We start from the raw sequence: 23,998 nt of genomic DNA, 5'->3' as shown, positions 1-23,998 counted from the left end.
GACAATATAACTGGAGCATCAGCTCCTGCACTTGTCCAATAGCTTTGAGGCTCTTGCATCGCTTGGGGTCATGGGTGGACGCTATGGAGAAGATACAAAGGCTAACCATAGAAAAAGAGGGAGTTGCAATGCAATATTCTAAGAATTCCATTACTGCAATGAGGGGAAGATATCCTAGAAGTCTCTTAAAACATTGCCGTATGGGTCAAACCTAGGAGCAAAAAGTGGGTGATCATTTCGCTGGCAGTGGATAATAGGCTTAACGGGCAGCAGGAGACCGACAAGCAGATGCGTAGAGAGCCTCAAGAGTAATACGATTATAATCGTAAGATATCACAACTATTCCAATAGTAGGTTATAAGTCATAAGTGATAGGAGTAGAATTAGGCCATTCGGCCCATCGTCTACTCCGCCATTCAATCATTGCTGATCTATCTGTCGCTCCTAACCCCATTCTCCTGCCTTCTCCCCATAGCCTCTGACACCTGTACTAATCAAGAATCCATATATCTCTGCCTTAAAAATATCCACTGACTTGGCCTCCACAGCTTTCTGTGGCAAAGAATTCAACAGATTCAACACCATCTGACTAAAGAAATACCTCCTCATCTCTTTTCTAAAAGAACGTCTGTTAATTCTGAGGCTATGGCCTCTAGTCCTAGACTCTCCCACTAGTGGAAACATGCTCTCCACATCCACCCTATCCAAGCCTTTCACTATTCTGTATGTTTCAATGAGGTCCTCCCCTCATTCTTCTAAATTCCAGCGAGTACATGCCCAGTGCCAACAAACACTCATCATAGGTTAACTTACTCATTCCTATTATCTCGGATCAATTTAATATCAAAGGCACAGAAGAGGTGGTATTTTTAAAGTGCATCCAGAAGAACCTTTGGAGCTATTACTTAGATTGACTACAGAATGGGCAGTAATGGACTAATCTTGGAAATATAGCTGGGCAAGTGGTTGAAATGTCAGTAGAAGAGCATTTTCAGCTAGTAACCATAATTCTGAGTTTTAAGTTGGTTATGGAAAGGAATAAGGATGGTCAGGGAAAAGAGTCAGGAGGCAGAAGCTAGCGATGTGGCTTTTACTAAGGAGAAGGTGCTTGGGAAGCTGAAAGGTCTGAATGTGGATAAGACACTTGTTCCAGCAGACTACATCCCAGGATTCCGAAAGAGGTTGCTTTAGAGATTGTGGAGACATTAGTGTTAAACTTTCAAGAATCACTCAAGCAGGAGTGGTTCCAGAAAATTGCAAATTATACTTCACTGTTCAAGGGAGGAAGTGGAAGAGGGGAAACTATAGGTTGGTTTTATGAAGGGAAATCTTGCCTGATGAATCTGTTGGAATTCTTTGAGGAAGTAAATAGCAGGATAGACAATGGAGGGTCAGTGGATGTGGTTTACCTAGATTTTCAGATGACTTTTGGTAAGGTGCCACATGCAAGTGGCAGATTGAATACAACATAGCAAAGTGTAGAGTCATGCATTTTTGTTGTTGGAATAAAGGTGTTGACTATTTTCTAAATTGGGAGAGGATTCAGAAATCAGAGGTACAAAGGGACTTAGGAGTGCTGGTGAAGGATTCACAAAAGGTTAATTTGCAAGTTGAAATGGTAGTATGGAAGGCAAATGCAATGATAGCATTTATTTCGAGAGGACTAGAGTATAAAACAGGAATGTAATGTTGAGGCTTTATAAGGCACTGGTCAGACCGCATTTGGAGTATGTGAGCAGTTTTGGGCGCCATATCCGATGAAGGATGTGGAAGGGGTCCAGAGGAAGTTTACGACAATGATCCCAGGGATGATTGGGTTAACGTATGATGAGCATTTGACCACACTGGGCCTTTACTCACTGGAGTTTAGGATGAGGGGGGACCTCATTGAAACCTACCGAATGATGAAAGGTGGATGTTTCCACAAGTGAGAAAGTTGCCTCAGAATAAAAGGACACACCTTTAGAAAGGAGACGAGGAGGAATTTCTAAGTGTGTCAGAGGATGGCAAATCTGTGGAATTCATTTCCACAGACGGTTGGGAAGGCTGTGTATTTTTAAGGTGGAGATTGACAGATTATTGATTACTAAGAGTGTCAAGGGTAGTGGGAGAAGGCAGGAGAATGGGGGCATAGAAACATAGAAAAATAGGTGCAGGAGTAGGCCATTCGGACATTCAATATGATCATGGCTGATCATCTAAAATCAGTACCCTGTTCCTGCTAAGAACTAAATCTAACTCTCTCTTGAAAACATCCAGTGAATTGGCCTCCACTGCCTTCTGTGACAGAGAATTCCACCGATTCACTACTCTCTGGGTGAATGTTTTTCCTCGTCTCAGTCCTAAATGGCCTACCACTTATTCTTAAACTGTGACCCCTGGTTCTGGTAACAGGATTGTTCCGAGTCAGCATGGATTTACGAAGGGGAAATCATGCTTGACTAATCTTCTGGAATTCTTTGAGGATGTAACCAGGAAAATTGACAGGGGAGAGCCGGTGGATGTGGTGTACCTTGACTTTCAGAAAGCCTTTGACAAGGTTCCACATAGGAGATTAGTGGGCAAAATTAGAACACATGGTATTGGAGGTAGGGTACTGACATGGATAGAAAATTGGTTGACAGACAGAAAGCAAAGAGTGGGGATAAATGGGTCCCTTTCAGAATGGCAGGCAGTAACTAGTGGGGTACCGCGAGGCTTGGTACTGGGACCGCAGCTATTTACAATATACATTAATGACTTGGATGAAGGGATGAAAAGTACCATTAGCAAATTTGCAGATGATACAAAGCTGGGTGGTAGTGTGAACTGTGAGGAAGATGCTATGAGGTTGCAGGGTAACTTGGACAGGTTGTGTGAGTGGGCGGATGCATGGCAGATGCAGTTTAATGTGGTGGTAAGAATAGGAAGGCAGAGTATTATTTGAATGGTGTCAAGTTAGGAACAGGGGACGTACAACGAGATCTGGGTGTCCTAGTGCATCAGTCACTGAAAGGAAGCATGCAGGTACAGCAGGCAGTGAAGAAAGCCAATGGAATGTTGGCCTTCATAACAAGAGGAGTTGGCCTTCATAACAAGAGGAGCAAAGAGGTCCTTCTGCAGTTGTACAGGGCCCTAGTGAGACCGCACCTGGAGTACTGTCTGCAGCTTTGGTCTCCAAATTTGAGGAAGGATATCCTTGCTATTGAGGGCGTGCAGCGTAGGTTTACTAGGTTAATTCCCGGAATGGCGGGACTATCATATGTTGAAAGACTGGAGTGACTAGGCTTGTATACACTGGAATTTAGAAGGATGAGAGGAAATCTTAGACAATAGACAATAGACAATAGGTGCAGGAGTAGGCCATTCAGCCCTTCGAGCCAGCACCGCCATTCAATGCGATCATGGCTGATCACTCTCAATCAGTACCCCGTTCCTGCCTTCTCCCCATACCCCCTCACTCCGCTATCCTTAAGAGCTCTATCCAGCTCTCTCTTGAAAGCATCCAACGAACTGGCCTCCACTGCCTTCTGAGGCAGAGAATTCCACACCTTCACCACTCTCTGACTGAAAAAGTTCTTCCTCTTCTCCGTTCTAAATGGCCTACCCCTTATTCTTAAACTGTGGCCCCTTGTTCTGGACTCCCCCAACATTGGGAACATGTTTCCTGCCTCTAATGTGTCCAATCCCCTAATTATCTTATACGTTTCAATAAGATCCCCCCTCATCCTTCTAAATTCCAGTGTATACAAGCCTAATTGCTCCAGCCTTTCAACATACGAAAGTCCCGCCATTCCGGGAATCAACCTAGTGAACCTACGCTGCACGCCCTCAATAGCAAGAATAGCCTTCCTCAAATTTGGAGACCAAAACTGCACACAGTACTCCAGGTGCGGTCTCACCAGGGCCCGGTACAACTGTAGAAGGACCTCTTTGCTCCTATACTCAACTCCTCTTGTTACGAAGGCCAACATTCCATTGGCTTTCTTCACTGCCTGCTGTACCTGCATGCTTCCTTTCAGTGACTGATGCACTAGGACACCCAGATCTCGTTGAACATCCCCTCTTCCTAACTTGACACCATTCTTATCGAAACGTATAAGATTATTAAGGGGTTGGACACGTTAGAGGCAGGAAACATGTTCCCAATGTTGGGGGAGTCCAGAACAAGAGGCCACAGTTTAAGAATAAGGGGTAGGCCATTTAGAACTGAGATGAGGAAAAACCTTTTCAGTCAGAGAGTTGTGAATCTGTGGAATTCTCTGCCTCAGAAGGCAGTGGAGGCCAATTCTCTGATTGCATTCAAGAGAGAGCAGGATAGAGCTCTTAAGGATAGCGGAGTCAGGGGGTATGGGGAGAAGGCAGGAACGGGGTACTGATTGAGAATGATCAGCCATGATCACATTGAATGGCGGTGCTGGCTCGAAGGGCCGAATGGCCTCCTGCACCTATTGTCTATTGGACTCTCCGATCACCGGGAACATTTTTCCTACATCTAGCCTGTCCAATCCTTTAAGAATTTTACATGTTTCTATAAGATACCCTCTCGTCCTTCTAAATTCCAGCGAATACAAGCCCAGTTGACCCATTCTTTCATCATGTCAGTCCCTTTCATCCCAGGAATTAACCTGGTGAACCAATGCTGCAATCCCTCAATAGCAATAATGTCCTTCTGCAAATTAGAAGACCAAAGTTGCACACAATTACTCCAGGTGTGGTCTCATCAGGGCCCTGTACAACTGCAGTAGGACCTCTTTGCTCAACACAAATCCTCTCGCAATGAAGGCAAACATGCCATTAGCTTTCTTCACTGCATGCTTACTTTCAGTGACTAATGCCAAGCATACCCAGATCTCGTTGCACCTCCCCTTTTCCTAATCTGACAACATTCAGACAATGATCTGCCTTCCTGCTCTTCCCACCAAAATGGATAACCTCACATTTATCCACATTATACTGCATCTACCATGCATCTGCCCACTCACCCGACCTATCCAAGTCACCCTGCAGCCTCCTAGCAGCTCACATTGCCACCCAGCTTTGTGTCATCTGCATACTTGGAGATGTCACATTTAATTCCCTCATCTAAATCGTTAATATATATTGTAAATAACTGGGGTCCTAGCACCGAGCATTGCGGCACCCCATATGTCACTGCCTGCCATTCTGAAAAGGACCTGTTAATTCCTACTCTTTGCTCGCTGTCTGCCAACTAGTTCTCTACCTATGTCAAAACCCTACCCCCAATACCATGTGCTCTAATTTTGCACACTAATCTCTTGTGTGGGACCTTGTGAAAGGCTTTTTGAAAGTCTAGATACACCGCATCCACTTATCCATTCCACTTGGTACATCCTCAAAAAATTCCAGAAGATTAGTCAAGCATGATTTCCCCTTCATAAATACATGCTCACTTTGACCAATCCTGTCACTGCTTTACAAGCGGGAAAGATAGATCAGCCATGATTGAATGGCAGAGTAGTCTTGATGGGCCAAATGACCTACTTCTGCTCCTATGACTTATGAACTATGAACTTATGAATTAAGGTCCTGAATTGGAAGAAGGCCAACTTCAATAAGAGAGGATCTTACAAATATAGACTGTGACCAGCTACTAAGGAAAGTGATAGTCAGCATGATTTCATTAGGGAGAGAGCCTGTCTGGCCAATAATTAAACTTTTGAAGAGGTAGCAAAATGTATCAATGAAGACATTGTTATTGATGCCATCCACGTGGGCTCAGTAACATCCTTGACAACATTCACCATTAAGTATCCCCTACCACTCAAGAGTACATTTCAGATTTTAACCACCAACCAGGTGAAAATGTTCTTCCACAGATCCTTTCTAAATCTCTTAACCTACACCCTCTAGTTTTAGATATCTCTGCTAGGGGGGGAGTGACTGATGTGCAAGGACACCTAGGTCTTGTTGCACCTCCCCTTTTCCTAATCTGACACCATTCAGATAATAATCTGCCTTCTTGTTCTTGCCACCAAAGTGGATAACCTCACATTTATCCACATTATACTGCATCTGCCATGCATCTGCCCACTCACTCAACCTATCCAAATACACCTGCAGCCTCATAGCATCCTCCTCGCAGCTCACACTGCCACCCAACTTTGTGTCATCCGCAAACTTGGAGGTGTTACACTTAATTCCCGATGTTTCCTGACCTGCTCAGTTACTCCAGCACTTAGTCTTTTATTTAAGATTGCAGCATCTGCAGTTTCTTGTTTCTCTCTTTTATAAAGTTGTGCGATTAATAGTGCCAATAGATGTACATGGTTACAATATAGCTGCTATTACGGAAACGTGGTTACAGAATGACCAAAGCTGGGAACTAAATATCCACGGATCTTCAATATTTAGAAAAGACTTTAAAGGAAAAGGAGGTTATAAGGTCATAATAGCAGCAGGATTAGGGCATTCTGCCCATCAAGTCTGCTCTGCCATTCAATCATGGCTAATCTATCTTTCCCTCCGAATCCCATTCTCCTACCTTCTCCCCTTAACCCCTAACACACGTACTAATCAAGAATCAATCTATCTCTGCTTTAAAAATATCCATTGACTTGGCCTCCACAGCCTTCTACGGCAAAGAATTCCACAGATTCACCACCCTCTGACTAAAGAAATTCCTTCTCATCTCTTTCCAAATGGAACGTCTTTTAATTCTGAGGCTATGGCTTTTAGTCCTAGACTCTCCCAGTAGTGGAAATATCCTCTCCACATCCACTCTATCCAAGCCTTTCACTATTCGGTACGTATCAATGAGGTCCCCCCTCATTCTTCTAAATTCCAGCGAGTACAGGCCCAGTGCCGTCAAACGCTCATCATAATTAAACCCACTCATTCCTGGGATCATTCTTGTCAACCTCCTCTAGACCCTTTCCAGGGCCACCACATCATTCCTCAGATATGGTGCCCAGAATTGCTCAGTTGATATTGTAGCATTGGAGTAGCATTGTCAGTAACAGAAGGCAGCCATAAAATAATGAGAAAGGATATCAGTTCAGAAAATGAAAAAGAAAATGTAGATTTGGGTGAAACTACAGAAGTACCACAGAGCAGAAAACATAGGAGTTGCCTACTGTCCTCCAAATAGCCATGGTATAGGGAAACAAGAAATCAGAGGTGCAAATAAACACAGTAATTTCTGCAATAATAGGTGATTTTGATCTATAAATGGATTAGCCAAAACAAATTAGCAATAGTACCATGGAGGATAAATTTCGGTAACATGTACAAGATTTTTTTTAGGCCAGTTAATTCAGAGAACCGGGAATCCTAGATGGGGTGCTATTTAGGAATCTTGCAATGCAGGTTCCTTTAGGGAAGAATGCTCATAACGTGTATAGTCTTTTCTTTGACTGGACTAAACTAGAACTGTACAGCAGGACTGAAAGTAAAATTGTTTAAAACCTAACATTTTATGGAACAGAAGCAAGAACGACAAGAGTTTTACATTCCTCTCTGGAGCAGTCATGCAAAAATAAAACTAATACAACCACATCTTACCAAATAGATTAAGGATTCAATTAGATTCAAAGAGGTGTATGATTTACCAGAAAAAGCTAAAAATTCAGCAAAAAAGAGTCAAGAGGTAATAAAAAAAATGGAAAAGTCAAGTGAGATTGAATGTAAGGATTTCGAAGTGGATGTCACCCATTCCTTCTCTCCAGAGATGCTGCCTGTCCTGCTGAGTTACTCCAGCATTTTGTGATCTACCTTCGATTTAAACCAGCATCTTCAGTTCTTTCCTACACATATGATTCATGAAGAGATGGCCTCCTGTCAGAAAATGCAGAATTTATAAAGGGGAAAAAGAAATGGTAGGATTCTGAATTCATGACTTCTCGAAATGTTATGATGAAAAAGAGGAATTAAAACAAATTCTTATTAGTTTAAAACGGTACTGGAGAAATTAATGGCACTGAAAGTCATTAATCTACATTACAATGAACAAAAGGCGGTGGCCATGAATACAATGGTTATCATCTTCCCAAATGCTGAAAATTATGGATCAATTTCCACTGACTGGAGGATGGTAAAAAAGGAGAGAGGCAGAAAACAGACTAGTTTACCTAACATCATCAGTAGCGGAAATGCTAGTTTATAACAAAGGATATTCACCCAGAGAGTTGTGAATTTGTGGAATTCTCTGCCAGAGGTCAGTGGAGGCCAAATCACTGGATGGATTTAAGAGAGATTTCGATAGAGCTCTAGGGGCTAGTGGAATCAAGGGATATGGGGAAAAGGCAGGCATGGGTTATTGATTGTGGACGATCAGCCATGATCACAATGAATGGCGGTGCTGGCTCGAAGGGCCGGATGGCCTCCTCCTGCACCTATTTTCTATGTTTCTGTGTTTCAATAACAGGAGATAAAAAAATATCAACTTAGGTTTGTAAAAGAACTAGACCAAGTGGACCCATTGGGCCCAAAGCTCTCCTGCATTGGTGCAGAACCCTCCCCTTCCCCCCTCCCCCTCAACCCCCCTTATCCACCTTCCTCCCCCCTCCCTCCCTCCCACCTCCCTCCCCCTCCCTAGGAGAGATTTAAACTTTAAAATGTGAATAATTTTAAAAATATAACACCGATTTCAATAAAACTACTTGCTTTACCATTAAAGCGATGACGGTGAATAAGGTGGGCCTAAAATTGTCAAGCTATTGTGTACCGTTTTGGCTGTAGTTTGATCACAAATAAACAAACAAACGAGAGTTTTAGTATATAGATGATCATATTTGACAATTGTACTGACTTGTTTTGAGGATGCAACTGATAGAATAAGTGAGAACCGGTGGATGGTGTATTTGTATCTTCAGGACACTTTTGATAAAATCCCACAAGAGATTAGGGTAATATATGGATCCAAAACTGATTGTCAGACAATAACGAAGGACTAAGAATAAAGAAGGAGTAAGAATAAAGAGAATCTCAGGATGGTAGCCAGTGACTTTTGCAATCCTGGGCCCCTGCTATTCACAAATTAAAATAGGTCCAGCATTAATTATCTTCTACTCTGGGGAAGAGACACATAATCATTGTTATCAATGTATAGTTTAGAAATTATATAGTATACATATCTTAAATTTCAGGTCATTCTTTAAATACACTTTAATCCCCAGAGGAAATGCCATAAGCACAAAGTTTTAACAACAATACTAAGCAATGTCAAGTCAAGTCAAGTCAAATTTATTTGTCACATACACATACACGATGTGCAGTGAAATGAAAGTGGCAATGCCTGCGGGTTGTGCACAAAAAGAATTACAGTTACAGCATATAAATAAAGTTAATAAGTTACTATTAGTGTCGACAAAAATTTAGTCTCTGGGGTTATAAAAGTTGACAGTCCTGATGGCCTGTGGGAAGAAGCCCCGTCTCATCCTCTCCGTTTTCACAGCGTGACAGCGGAGGCGTTTGCCTGATCGTAGCATCTGGAACAGTCCGTTACTGGGGTGGCAGGGGTCCCTCATGATCTTGCTTGCTCTGGATCTGGATCTGCACCTCCTGATGTATAGGTCCTGCAGGGGGACGAGTGTAGTTCCCATGGTGCGTTCTGCCGAACGCACTACTCTCTGCAGGGCCATCCTGTCCTGGGCAGAGCTGTTCCCAAACCAGACTGTAATGTTGCCGGACAGGATGCTCTCTACAGCCCCAGAGTAGAAGCAATGAAGGATCCTCAGAGACACTCTGAATTTCCTCAGTTGTCTAAGGTGGTAAAGGCGCTGCTTAGCCTTACCCACCAGTGCGGCAATGTGCGTTGCCCACGTCAGATCCTCTGCGATGCGGACTCCCAAGTATTTAAAACTGCTCACCCTATCCACAATAAACCCATTTATCTCCAGTGGCGTGTACGTCCTTGGATGTTTAGCCCTTCTGAAGTCCACAATCAGCTCCTTTGTTTTAGTGACATTCAAGAGGAGGCTATTGTCCTGACACCAGAGTGCCAGATCAGCCACCTCCTCCCGGTAGGCCTTCTCATCGTTGTTGGAGATCCGGCCCACCACCACAGTGTCATCAGCAAACTTGATGATGGAGTTTGAGCTGAACCTGGCCCCACAGTCATGTGTGTACAGGGAGTACAGTAGGGGGCTAAGGACGCAGCCCTGGGGGGATCCTATGTTCAGGGTGAGGGAGCTAGATGTGTGTTCCCCCATCCTGACCACTTGGGGCCTGGAGTGAGAAAGTCCAGGACCCAGGCACACAGAGGGGTGCTAAGCCCCAGTTCCAGCAGCTTCTCAACCAGTCTGCTGGGGACTATTGTGTTGAATGCTGAACTAAAGTCAATGAACAGCATCCTCACATAGCCCCCCTGGCTGTCCAGATGAGAGAGAGCGGTGTGTAGAACCTGGGAGACCGCATCATCCGTGGACCTGTTCGGACGGTATGCGAACTGTAGTGGGTCCATGTTGCGAGGAAGGAGGGCGCAGATGTGCTTCTTGACTAGCCTCTCAAAGCATTTCATGACAACCGAGGTGAGGGCCACCGGTCGGTAGTCATTTAAACACGCTGGAGAGGCATTCTTTGGCACCGGTACAATGATGGATCTTTTGAAGCATGCAGGGACCACGGACTTTGCCAAGGAGAGGTTGAATATTGTGGTGAGCACTGGAGCAAGCTGAGTAGCACAAGACTTTAGTACTCGCCCAGATATACCATCTGGGCCTCCAGCTTTCCTCGTGTTCACACGCGTCAGAGCCCACCTCCCCTCATGCTCGGACACATCCCCGGCGGTGGATCCCCCTCCAGCCTCGCTAGCCAGCGCCCCTTCGGTGCTGTTTTTAGACGGCGAGCTGGTGGTGTTACCCGTCATGTTTCACAATGTGCATTTTACCTCAAATACGTTTTAATAACAATACTAAGCAATGTTTCATTTGTGCACAATGTTTCACAATGTGCATTTTACTTCAAATACGCAAATGCATCAAATTATTGTTAACGATGACTGTTGGCCTAAGGGGATTTTCTGAACAGGATTTACAAAAGGCTGTCAAGCTGCAAAGTTTGTATCAATACACAAGTAAGGTAAAACATCAAAATAAATTGCTGCTTTAAACAAGATCAATAAAAATCATTATGCAACGCACTGAATACAAACGTAAAGCTACATCACTTTAACAAACACAAAAGATATTCACTTTTTAATAGAATATTTCATACTTACTGTAGTAGATGTAGCTGCAGAAAGAAGTGGGAGAATCCCACCACAGGCCATTATGATGTTATCTACCACCTGAGAAACAAGATGAATGGTGTTGTGGACAAAGATGACGTTTTCACTGCTGTTAACAAAATCCATCACTGTTTTTGTGCTATGGCTTTTCAAGTGAAAAAGAAAGCGTAGAATTACTTTTCACAGTTCATTTACATCATCTGCATGCATAACTGACAATCTATGGTACTGAAACATTCTACAAAATACAGTAATTTATAAGAACTGCAAAATTGAAAAACATTCACTGTTAAAGCTATATATCATTAAATCGCTAAACAAAAATACTCAGCAACATTAGGATGTGCTTTTCTATTACTGATGGTTAAAGTTTCTGCATATATTTCAGAGTTACTCTTCTAAGATTCTTTGAATGCTTCTTAAAAGCAATTCCTTCGTACAACCAGGTCAGAGAAGGTTTAATAATTTGGGTTGATGGACAACATGCATAACTAACCTTCTCCACATCTGTACATCTGTTTCTATGGAGAATAGCAAATCATTTAGCAAGCGTTGGTGCATTGGAGACCATTTAAATTCTGGTATGCGAAACATGGTGGCACGCGTTGAAGGATCAGGTGCTCGGCTCTGTCCATCAGGCACAAGGCCTTGTTGACTTGCAAGCTCTGTTTGTGATATCTGCATGAAATGCAGAAAGAATAGTGTAAGATCTATGTGAAAACATTTGCAGCATCATTTAATGATCTATCTTTTCTTAAATCGGACACAGATGAAAAGTGAAGTAGTTTAATTTTCCGAAATAATGAGAAGTGCAAAAATGCACACATTTTGTCAAGAATGGCTGCAATTTTAAAATTAAAACAAGAACAAAAAACTACCAAAATCCAAAATAATTTAATCCAGTGTGTTTTGTGTTCCATAACCTTATCACTCATCTAAATATTCAGCCATCAAGATGTAATATCAAATCAGAAGAAAATACATTTATTTGGAGAACAGAAAGAATAACGTCCAGAAAGATGAAGGTATCATAAAATGCTGGAGTAACCTGACATCAGTCTGAAGAAGGGTCTCGACCCGAAACGTCACCCATTCCCTCTCTCCTAGATGCTGCCTGACCTGCTGAGTTACTCCAGCATTTTGTGATACCTTCGATTTGTACCAGCATCTGCAGTTATTTTCCTCCAGAAAGATGAAAATCATCAATTAAAGCCTAACACAGGGATGGGGTTCCAACAAGTAGATAATAGAACCTGATGCTTATTTTCAATTGCATCCTTTACCCCTCAGATGTGCACCATCACTTTAACCATTAAACATGAAAACCAGAAGAGCCTCCAAACTAATTGCCCAAAACCAGCTCAGCTTTCTTCTACACTATTCCAATATTTTAAAATGGATTGCTCTTTAAGAACGTAGGAAAATAACTGCAGATGCTGGTACAAATCGAAGGTATCACAAAATGCTGGAGTAACTCAGCAGGTCAAGCAGCATCGAGGAGAGAAGGAATGGGTGACGCTTCAGGTCGAGACCCTTCTTCAGACTGATGTCAGGGGGGGGGGGGGACAAAGAAAGGATATAGGTGGAGACAGGAAGACAAATGTTGGAGGGTGACAAATCCCCCCATTCGTAACAAGCCCCATCTCTGACATCTCCCTACCGTTTCTGGATCTCACCATCTCCCTCACAGGAGACAGACTAGTGACTGACATCTACTATAAACCCACTGACTCCCACAGCTATCTGGACTACACTTCTTCCCACCCTGTCTCTTGCAAAAAGTCTATCCCCTACTCCCAATTCCTCCGTTTACGCCGCATCTGCGCCCAGGATAAGGTGTTTCACACTAGGGCATCAGAGATGTCCTCATTCGTCAGGAAACGGGGCTTCCCCTCTTCCATTATAGATGAGGCTCTCACTAGGGCCTCCTCTATATCCCGCAGCTCCGCTCTTGCTCCCCCTTCCCCCATTCGTAACAAGGACAGAATCCCTCTTGTCCTCACCTTCCACCCCATCAGCCACCGAGTCCAACAAATCATCCTCCAACATTTCCGTCACCTCCAACGGGCTCCCACTACTGGCCACATCTTCCCATCTCCTCCCCTTTCTGCATTCCGCAGTGACCGTTCCCTCCGTAAATCCCTGGTCCATTCGTTCCTTCCTACAAAAACTACCTGCTCCCCTGGCACTTTCCCCTGCAACCGCAGGAGATGCAACACCTGTCCCTTTACCTCCCCCCTCGACTACATCCAAGGACCCAAACAGTCTTTCCAGGTGCGACAGAGGTTCACCTGCACCTCCTCCAACCTCATCTATTGTATCCGCTCTTCCAGATGTCAATTTCTCGACATCGGCGACACCAAACACAGGCTCGGCGATCGTTTCGCTCAACACCTTCGCTCAGTCCGCCTTAACCAGCCTGATCTCCCGGTAGCTGAGCTCTTCAACTCCCCTTCCCACTCCCAGTCTGACCTTTCTGTCATGGGCCTCCTCCAGGGTCATAGTGAGGCCCACCGGAAATTGGACGAAACAGCACCTCATATTTTGCTTGGGCAGCTTACAGCCCAGCAGTATGAACATTGACCTCTAACTTTAGATAGTTCCTCTGTCCCTCTCTTCTCCTCCCCCTCCCCATTGACTAAACATTTTCTTGATCGTCAGATATTTTCTGATCTGCAGAGTAATAAGTGATTCTTTGGATTTTTCATTACCTTAAATGGTTTCTGTTAAAACGATAATGTTTTTGAAAGCTGCATAGGAAAAACTTGAAATTAAACAACATTTGAAGGCTAGATTAATTTAGCATATGTAAAAAATGATTTTATTTCACTCCTCCAGCTCTGATACCCATGGAAATAGCAAAAAAAATGAATAATTTTCCCAATGACACGGTTAAATAAAGTTATCAATTTATCCATAATAAGAATAAAGTTATTACCCGAGTAGATGACTTTGGTGTATTTGCAGAATCTTGACTTATACTTGATCGAAGTTCCAGTCTCTCAGTATCACTTGCAACACTAGACACATCCAATCGAGCCATTTCCTTTGAAGCTGGAACTCTTAATTCTCTCGTCTTTGGGCCAGTTGTTCCAACATTTTTATCCAGAATGTCAGAGTTATGAGTGTTAGTTACTGTTGTGTGACCGCTTGCTTGTTTTAATGAATCAGTAACCAATTTTGCCATTTCTTGGCTCTCTTTGATAATCGCTTCCTGTGGTACAGTGGCACAATGATTTGAAATTGCTTCCAACGAGCTTACATCAACTTTGGATGTAACAGTCGAAGTACCGCCATCTTGTTCTGGAGAAGTGGCCTTAAGTTCAGGGACATTGTCCTCATGACTACTATTTAAAGTATTCTCATATTGCCCATTGCTTGAAGATTCGATCTCATCAGCTTTTGAATCAGATGGCTCCACTGCAGCTTTGCTGTCTTGTTCATTTGTGGTATTTTCTGGTGCTGTCTTGTCTTTGACTGATTCAGAAGGAACCAAATAAATCTCCTCAAATAAAGTTTTTGTCGTACCAGTTGATATGGCGGAATTTGCTTTATCTTCCACACATTCTTCAGTTGCTTCCATTATCTCCACTTTGGAACTTTCTGCAGCATCTAGTTTATTTGGCATCTGATCTACTTCTGCTGCAGTTTTTTCTGTTTCAGTACTGTGACATGGCAAAGGTGCATTTTTTGTTTTGTCTGGCTGTACCAAATTTCCCTTCTGTACCTCTGCCTTTACTGTACTGGTCTCCTGGTCACTTTCAGATTGCAGTTCAAGCTTGCAATCTTCTGTTTTTTCCAGCTGCTTGTCAACATTTTCAGAATGTGGCAAATGCTTAACCTGAAAAATATTTTTCTTAACAGTGGCTTCTTGTGCACTGCTAAACTCAGAGATGGAACGAATACTTGCGGTTTGCTGTGCATTTTCACCCCGGCTCTGGTACTCTTCATACATTTTGGCCAAGTTCTCCTTATGTATTTCATAAGTGACCTTAAAATCAATGAATAAAAACTTGTTAAATATCCCACCTGACTGACAGCAAATACTGGAGATACAAGGAAGTGCAGAAGCTGGGATCTGGAACAAAAAACAAGCTGCTGGAAGTTCAGGCAGCATCTTTGGAAGAAAATGGGCAGTCGACCTTTCAGGTTGGGACCCTTCAACTAGACTGACCCACTACGTTCCCCAGGCAGCTGTTTTTTTGAACTTTTAACAGTACATAGCTTTGCAACAAAGTATTCAAACTTGGCAAAAAATCAAAAAAAATTGTGAAGCATCAGAAAACTTCCTTCAGTTGCAAATCCACACTATTTGTTCTTGCAAAAACCCAGGAATGTGTATTTTTGCTGATCAAATTTCAGTATAAACTGAAGGGGGAAAATCCTCATGCTAAATTATAAAAATTGGAGAGTTCTCAGTTAGTCCATGTAAAGCTGCAGGTTCAATTGATAGGACACAAATCTTCAGGGATATGACCTGATGATTATAATTTGACAGGAACAAGAGTAGGCAATTCATCTCCTCAGGACTTGTCCCAATGTTCCATTGGATCCTGATTGATCTATTCTTCAACTCTATTTACACCATTTCCCTTGGTACACAAAAAAAGGGAGGAAAGTAAATTGAAAAGAAGACATAAGGAGTCAACAAAGCGATATAGATGGATAAGTGAATGACCAACAATGTGGCAAATAGAATATAATGTGGGAAAATATGAAATGGTTTACTTGAACAAGATAAATAATCATTATGTAAATCGTGAGAGACTACATCATTCCAAGATCAAATCCCCCCCATAGGGAGACCCAAGTACATGTTCATCAAAAGGCTATTATGCAGCGGTAACAAATAATTACTAAAGCTAACAGAACATTTTCATTTACAACTAGGAGAATTGGTACAAAAAGTTTATGCTTCAGCAAGAGGAAATACAGTGTTGGTCTCCTTACTAATGTCCTATTAATGCATTGGCAGCAGTCAAGATTCATTAGACATACATGGCATGGGTGGCTTGCCTAGAACTACATCCTTGTGCAATTGCACTAATGTCCAATGGCACTAACAGCGAAGTGTTTTGAGAGGTTGGTTATGACACACATCAACTACCTCAACAAGAACCTGGACCCAATACAATTTGCCTATCACCACAGCAGGTTAAAGAACAATGCGATCTCTCTGATTCTACACTTGGCACAGGATCACTTGGGACAATAAAAATACATACGTCAGGCTGTTGTTCATAGACTACAGCTTGGCATTCCACACTGACATCCGCTCCAAAATGGTTACCAAGCTCATGGAATTGGGTCTCTGCAACTGGATCCTCAACTTCGTCATCAACAGAACACAATCTGTACGAATTGGAAGCAACATTTCTTCCTCGAGGAGGAAGCACTTCAGCGGAGGAGCACTTCAGGGCTCCTCATTTCATGCCCATCAATGTGCAGCTGAACACATTTCCACCTTATTTTCAAGTTCGGCGACATTGCCACCATTGTTAGGCAAATTACAAATTAAGACGAGTCAGAATATGGGAGGAAGTTCGATTGACTGACCGAATGGTGCCAGATTAAACTTGTTCTCGCCGTCAAGGAATTGATTGTTGACTTTAGAAGAGGAAGGCAGAGGATTCACAAACCTGTCTTCAGCGACGGGACAGTAGTGCAGAGTGTCAAAAGATAGAGCTCTTAAGGATAGCGGAGTCAGGGGGTATGGGGAGAAGGTAGGAACGGGGTACTGATTGAGAATGATCAGCCATGATCACATTGAATGGCGGTGCTGGCTCGAAGGGCCGAATGGCCTCCTCCTGCACTTATTGTCTATTGTCTATTGTCTAAGCCTCAAATTCCTCGGCGTGCATATCTCTGAAGATCTGTCTTGGACCCAGCACATTGACGCAATCATAAAGTAAATCCATCAATGCCTCTAATACTTAGAAGGTTGAGGAGATTCGATATGTCGACACTCTCTTCAACCTCAACAGATGTACAGTAGAGCGCATATTGACTGGTTGCATCATGGCTTCGTTCGTCAAATCGAAAACCCAGGAACGAAGAACGTGGTGAACATTGCCCAGTCAATCATGGATTCTGACCTCCCCACCAGAGAAGGGATCTACTGGAGTCGCTGCCTCAAAAAGACAGCCAGTAAAATCAGAGATCCACACCATCCTGGCCACAGTTTCATTTCACTCCTGCCATCAGGAAGAAGGTATAGAGGCCTGAAAACTGTAGCATCCAGGTTCAGGAAAAGCTTCTTCCCAACAACCATCATGCTATTAAACTGTAAAACCTTGAAATAAGCTCCGATCTGCACAGACTTGGAGACTTTCCTTTTGTCCCTGCACTATTATTGTTTGTTTGTTTTTTCCACATACAGTAAACCCTCGTTGTAATGGACCAAAGCTGAGGGGGGGGTGGCGTCTGTTATTGCCAATTGTCTGCTATAACTGAGTGCAAAATATGGTATTTCATGTGCTGAGACCCAATAATAAAATTTAGGCTGATTCAGAACTGCTCTGACAGAGATGTCTTTTTTGGAGACATTTATCGGTTTTCAGAAAAATATAAGAACAAATGCTGGACATAGAAATTCCTCATATGAAATAATAGCAAAATCAGCCCGTGATTCAATTAATTGGCACAAGGGTGTAGGTGTCACCATTTTAAGAAGCTCCCCTTTACAATAGAGAGAGAAAATAATTTTCTCAGATTTTTGTTTCCTTGGAACTTTCTTCTTCAAAATGTGGAGTCTGCATATTTTTATGTCAAAGCGAAATATATACGCAAAAGGCGAAAGGTTACTATAGGGAGGCAGAAATGGGGAACTAAAGTTACAACGGAACAGCTATGATATTACTAAATGGAGAAGCAGACTTAAGGTGCCAGTTCCCTTCTTCTTATTCAAAATCTGTATTTACCCTAATGGAACTGCAATCTATTGATTCATTTTGGAAATATCAATTGACTTTTGGGGAGCTTGTTCCAGATTTCTATTACCCTACATTTGAAAGTACTTCTTGATTCAACTCTTTGGTCTAATTTTATGATTTTAACCATTATTTACTTGAGCCGACCTGAACAATCCTAATCCTACCTCAGCAATGGAACACTACGGACCCCGTTTACACTACCATGGACATTCCTAATTTTTTTTTACACAAATGTTTCATTTTTCATAAAAGTTTTGTTTTGCAGTATTTTAATTTTCATTGTTTTTTTCAATTATATGTATAATTTATGGATAATTTATGTCCTGTGCATTGTCTGAGTCTCCGTGCCTGTGATGCTGCTCCAACATAGCTTTTCATTGTATTTGCACCTCATTGTACTTGTGCACAAGACAATAAACTCAACTTGACATGAACACCAGTAAAGCCCAATGTTTTCAATAATAAACAGGTATTTCACAGCACCACCCATTGGAACAAGAAGTCATTACAAGCTTTCAATAAACTCGTGCCTAATGTATATAACTGAATGTGGCTTAAATATAGAATTATACAATCAGCAACAGCAGAAATTCAGAACTGCTGATGTTGATTGCAAATATGACAGTGGATTCATATTTAAAAAGATACAAGAATGCAGAGAAAAATCAGGGCCCCTCTGCAGAAATAAATAAATCAGTGGCCCACCTTCAGACCTATTGCAATAATAAGTTACGATGATTTATTTTGAATAATACAACTGACAGAAAAAATATATATTAAGTACACACACTTTTTATCATGTGGATCTACTACCGAAAAAGCATTTGGATTCTGAATTACTGAGGTGTATACTATGACCCAAATGGAATTAAACAAATACAAAGAAAGATGAAGTCTACTTGACAGAATAGTGTTTTCATCTTGCTAAAGCTCATCTGTTTTTAACCTCCTAAAAGTGGAGGAGAGCAGAAAATACTCGTACCTAAGTCCCACTGCTAGATACAACACACAGACTTGGAAAATAGGTCACCATTGCATTCTCACTGCTGAGTCTAAATACTGGAACTCCATTCTTAACTACACTGTGTTCCTAACTGTATTGATCGAATTGTAATACTTGAAGTGTAGTTCACCTTCGAAGACAGTAATCATCAAACTGAAAGCTATTCAAAAAATAACAATACAGAACATTTTTGGTTATGATTTAGAAATACCAAACACTTTGACATTTTAAAATGTTAAACATGCATATAATGTATATATAACTCTCAATTGCCAAATTACTGTCATTTAAAATAGGTTTGCATCCTCCTCTTCCAGATCAGATTGTTACTTTTTTTTAAAAATCATTACAATAGTAATCAGGTTGATTAAAACAATATTTGTAAAAAACATACAAGTAACTAGTTCAGACAACTATTTCTTCACATCAACAACACTGCATAAGCAAAGAAAATCAAAAATGACCATGACAAAAGCAGAATATTCTCAGTAAGGGCATTGGGTTTATTATACTTAATGAATCAAAACATGCTGTATGTGCACATGTAAGTTACCCGTCAATAACAATTGAGTTTATGGAACAAATATTTAACTTGTTTGTATTTCCACCTTATTTTCCTGGAGCGTTAACAATAAAACAGATAATAATTAATTGCCAGATATTGTTCTAAATTAGCCAGCTACATGGGTAGTCATTAATCTTCACCCATCCATTCATTGATTGCTAATCCATAGCTTTTTGCATAACAGAGATTTGTAAATGTACAGGCAAAAGAAATTACCACACTAACAACATGAAATGTCTGGTACTCTACGAGTCCTAACATTCAACATCACTTGACTTCAAATACTTACTTATCAAAATAGGTTTTGGTTATCAAAATAAGTCTTGAGAGTGTTTGGCAAAATGGTCACCTAGTCTACACTACACTACTTGGGAGTGCCAAATATAATCGAGGTTGGAAGAGGTGCATGTGAACCTTGACGCAAACAATTTTCTCCCACCACCTCCCACTGCCCTAGGCACTCTGCTCCTTTCCTATCCTCTGCATGCTCGTTTCCCATCCCCAAGGCCCATATTTTTCTATCATCTCCTGGTCTTTCCCCTCCCCGTCCCCTTCCACCTATATCCCTCCCTGTGGCTTTGCATTTCACTCCACTTCTTTCCTTATCTGATACTAATTTGTCTTCTCTTCACCTTCAGCCTTTGTCACATGATCCACCCATCTACCAATCACCTCCACCCCCCCTCTCCCCTTACCTGTAGCCACCTATTACTTGTGTAGGAAGGAACTGCAGATGTTGGTTTAAACCGAAGATAGACCAAAAAATGCTGCAGTAACTCAGTGAGACAGCACCTCTGGAGAGAAGGAATGGGTGACGTTTCGGGTCGAAACCCTTCTTCAGGTCTTCCTTGACCAAGAAAATGGAATATGTGTGCACTGAACACTTCAAATACATCTCATAATTAAATATTTTAAAATAAAAATTATGATACTGTAATTTCAAATTAATCTTGGATATGTTCCAATCTTTATTTTGTGCTTTGTAAACTAATATAAAAATGTGCTGTTTAATTCCTGGTTGAATGTCATGCACTAACATGATTTAGGAAATATAAAATCATTTGAGTTGCAGTTCAAATATAATATTGTATTGTGTGATGTAATTAGCTTTCCAATCAGCTGCAAACCACCTGTGCTCACCAGTGACTTCTAAAAACATTTTAAACATTTCCATGGTTCCTCAGTGGGAACTTTCTGAAAGAAACAACCCGATCTTCAATAGCAGCAACACCTTCTGAAACTTTAATAACATGTGAGATGAGGTGAAGTGTTTCCAAACAAAACTGCTAAAAAAAAACAAAATCGACAGGCAGAGATCCCCCCCCTCCCAACCCCCCCTCCCCGTCAATGCTCATCCATACATTAATGTTAAGCTGTGAAGTACTTATTTCATATTTCATTCCTGAATGATACGGCTTTAATTAAAAGATTAGGACTCCTTGTTCTCAGTCTCCTCAACAGCAAGAAACAGTTTTTATATTCACTTTATCAAATAATTTAATGATCTTTGAAAAGTATTGCGCAAATGAATACTACAAGCTAATTATGGTCAATATGCATATTTTCCAATATTATTTCTTAAGTTCTGATGTCATTCTGATGAATATTTTAAATTAAAAATTTAATATTAAAGCCTTTAGTTATGAGTGACTTTAGTGCATTGTCCTTTCAGGTTAATTGTCCTAATATTAAGGTTTACAAAGGTATTACATCATGCAAGGTCCCAATATTTAAAATACAATTTAAAATGTTAAATAGTAATTACACTATCACATCCAAAGGTACTGCTAGAGAAGCAACAGGATAACACACCATTTTTCAAAATCTTTACTTGCTGACTGCGGGAAATTGTATAGAAACGGGGGATAGTGCAGAAATGTCAAGAAAGCCACCATGCATTAATGAGTGTGATGTAGCTGTGGGAGGAGTAGAATACAGTGACAAACAGCTTCGCTGCTACAAAAGTGGCAGGAAATCTATCAAACTGTACAATAAAATTGCAATCATGTTTCTTTGGCTTTTTTAAGAAAATTCACAGATCTTCATGATCAACAATGAAAATGTTCCAAATTATTTGACCAGTCTTCTTTCAAAGTTTAGTCTTTTTGATCAGAAACGTAGCAAAAGTAAAAGAAAACACAAACTAAGTAATTGTATTTCTGAAACGGTAGAGTTCAATTAAGTTGGTATCCAAACCAAACAACATTTTCAAACAAGATATACTGCAGATGAAGAAAATAACGTTATCAGAAAGATGATTAGTCATAACTCCAACAGTCAGCAAGATCATATGTTTAAAATAAGTCCTTTCCTGTTCATTTTACTTGGAATTGCTTGACATTTAAAAGAAATAATCAAGAAGTTGAAGCAAAGTTGTTTTTCATAAAACAGCAGCACTGAGCCATTTTTCTCAGCACATTTTCATGCCAAATTAACAAATATTTCAAAGAACATTGCACAAGCTGATTTTTTCTCCTATCCTTCTCTAATTTTCCCACAATTTGGAAAACAAAAGTAAGAATCAGTGATAGTGATTGTGAAGCTGCTGGAAATTATGTAACACCGTTTGATTTACTTAGGTATCACAAAATGCTGGAGTAACTCAGCGGGTCAGGCAGCATCTCAGGAGAGAAGGAATGGGTGACGTTTCGGGTCGAGACCCTTCTTTTGATTTACTTATATCTTTCAGAAAAGGATATCCGCAAACCATGCTGAGACTTTATACGTTGCTGGTCAGATCACAATTGGAATATTGTGAGCAGTTTTGGACCCTGGTGCTGGTGTTGGAGAGGCTCCAAAGGAAGTGTAAGAATGATCCCGGGGATGATTAGGTTAACGTATGAGGAGCGTTTGATAGCTCTGGGCCTGTACCCACAGGAGTATAGGATAAGGGTGGGGGGGGGGTCTGTGGGATTCATTGCCACAGACGGCGATAGAGGCCAAGTCTTTGGGTATTTTTAAAGCAGAGATTGATAGGTTCTTGATTAGCAAGAGTGTTGGGTGTTAAAGGTTACAGGGAGAAGGCTGGGGAATGGGGTTCAGAGGAAAAATTGATCAGCCATTATCGAATGGGAGAGCTGAATGGTCTGATGCAAACCTATTTTAAATGACCGTAATGAAAGATCATTACACCATGCATGTATTCATGGTCTGGAACTCATTACCTGAAAAGACAATAGAAGCATAAACATTCATCACACTAAACTAGTACTTAAAAGTGCACTTAGTGTGTTTGAACCACAAAAACAATAATCCAAAATTTGGCAGTCCGAATAGATTGATAACAGGAATAGACTGGTTATTTTGAATAATTCTATTCAGCTGTGAAGGACAGGGGATTCCTATAAATTTCTGGTATTCTATGAAGGAGCACCGCCTGTGCTCTGGTAATATTAAAAAGTATATACAACCATACATGCTCAAGAACAGGCAAAACGTTTTGTTGATCTCACAAAACAAATTCTCTTCCTGGTCTTTCATACCAGAAATGGACAAATATTATTACTATATTACCGTTGCATGAGAAACTAAACACAACTGTGAAGCTGAGGAATACGCCAGCAATAAACAAGCAATGGGCTGGAAATTTAATTGCATATGCCTTTTGCTCACCACTGTGCAACTGAAACCAACTTTTTTCCAATTTTGCTCACCAATCTCCTGTGTGGGACCTTATCAAACGCTTTCTGAAAATCTAGATACACTACATCCACTGGCTCTCCTTCATCCATTTTACTTGTCACATCCTCAAAAAATTCCAGAAGATTAGTCAAGCAGGATTTCCCCTTCGTAAATCCATGCTGACTTGGACCAATCCTTTTACCGCTATCCAAATGCGCCGTTATTACCTCTTTAATAATTGACTCCAGCATCTTCCCCACCACCGATGTCAGGCTAACTGGTCTATAATTCCCTATTTTCTCTCTCGCTCCTTCCTTGAAAAGTGGGATCACATTAGCCACCCTCCAATCCACAGGAACCAATCCTGAATCTACAGAACATTGGAAAATGATCACCAGTGCATCCACGATTTCTAGAGCCACCTCCTTGAGTACCCTGGGATGCAGACCATCAGGCCCTGGGGATTTATCAGCCTTCAGTCCCAACAGTTTACCCAATACTATTTCTCGCCTAATGCAAATTTCTTTCAGTTCCTCTGTCTCCCTAGATTGTCCTCTAGTACATCTGGGAGATTGTTTGTGTCTTCCTTAGTGAAGGCAAATCCGAAGTACCTGTTCAACTCTTCTGCCATTTCCTTGTTACCCATAATAATTTCACCCGTTTCTGCCTTCAAGGGACCCACATTTGTCTTTACTATTCTTTTTCTCTTA

At 41.3% G+C, this 23,998-nt stretch overlaps 1 protein-coding gene across 2 annotated transcripts in view; it reads right to left on the bottom strand.

Annotated features, from left to right (window-relative positions):
- Window positions 1–23,998, bottom strand: part of lrba (LPS-responsive vesicle trafficking, beach and anchor containing) — a 681,010-nt gene that overhangs the window by 555,505 nt on the left and 101,507 nt on the right. For both annotated transcript variants that reach the window (XM_078405961.1, XM_078405966.1), the window contains exons 22-24: window positions 14,106–15,158; window positions 11,664–11,845; window positions 11,159–11,312 (exon numbers count right to left, since the gene is read on the bottom strand). In XM_078405961.1, the coding sequence (XP_078262087.1) occupies window positions 11,159–11,312; window positions 11,664–11,845; window positions 14,106–15,158 (1,389 nt within the window). The remainder of the gene's footprint in view (window positions 1–11,158; window positions 11,313–11,663; window positions 11,846–14,105; window positions 15,159–23,998) is intronic.

This window comes from Rhinoraja longicauda, chromosome 1 (assembly GCF_053455715.1).
Source record: "Rhinoraja longicauda isolate Sanriku21f chromosome 1, sRhiLon1.1, whole genome shotgun sequence".
Taxonomy (NCBI): Eukaryota; Metazoa; Chordata; class Chondrichthyes; order Rajiformes; family Arhynchobatidae; genus Rhinoraja; species Rhinoraja longicauda.
The sequence above is the reverse complement of the archived record's forward strand: the minus strand, read 5'-3'. Positions and strand labels throughout refer to the sequence as shown.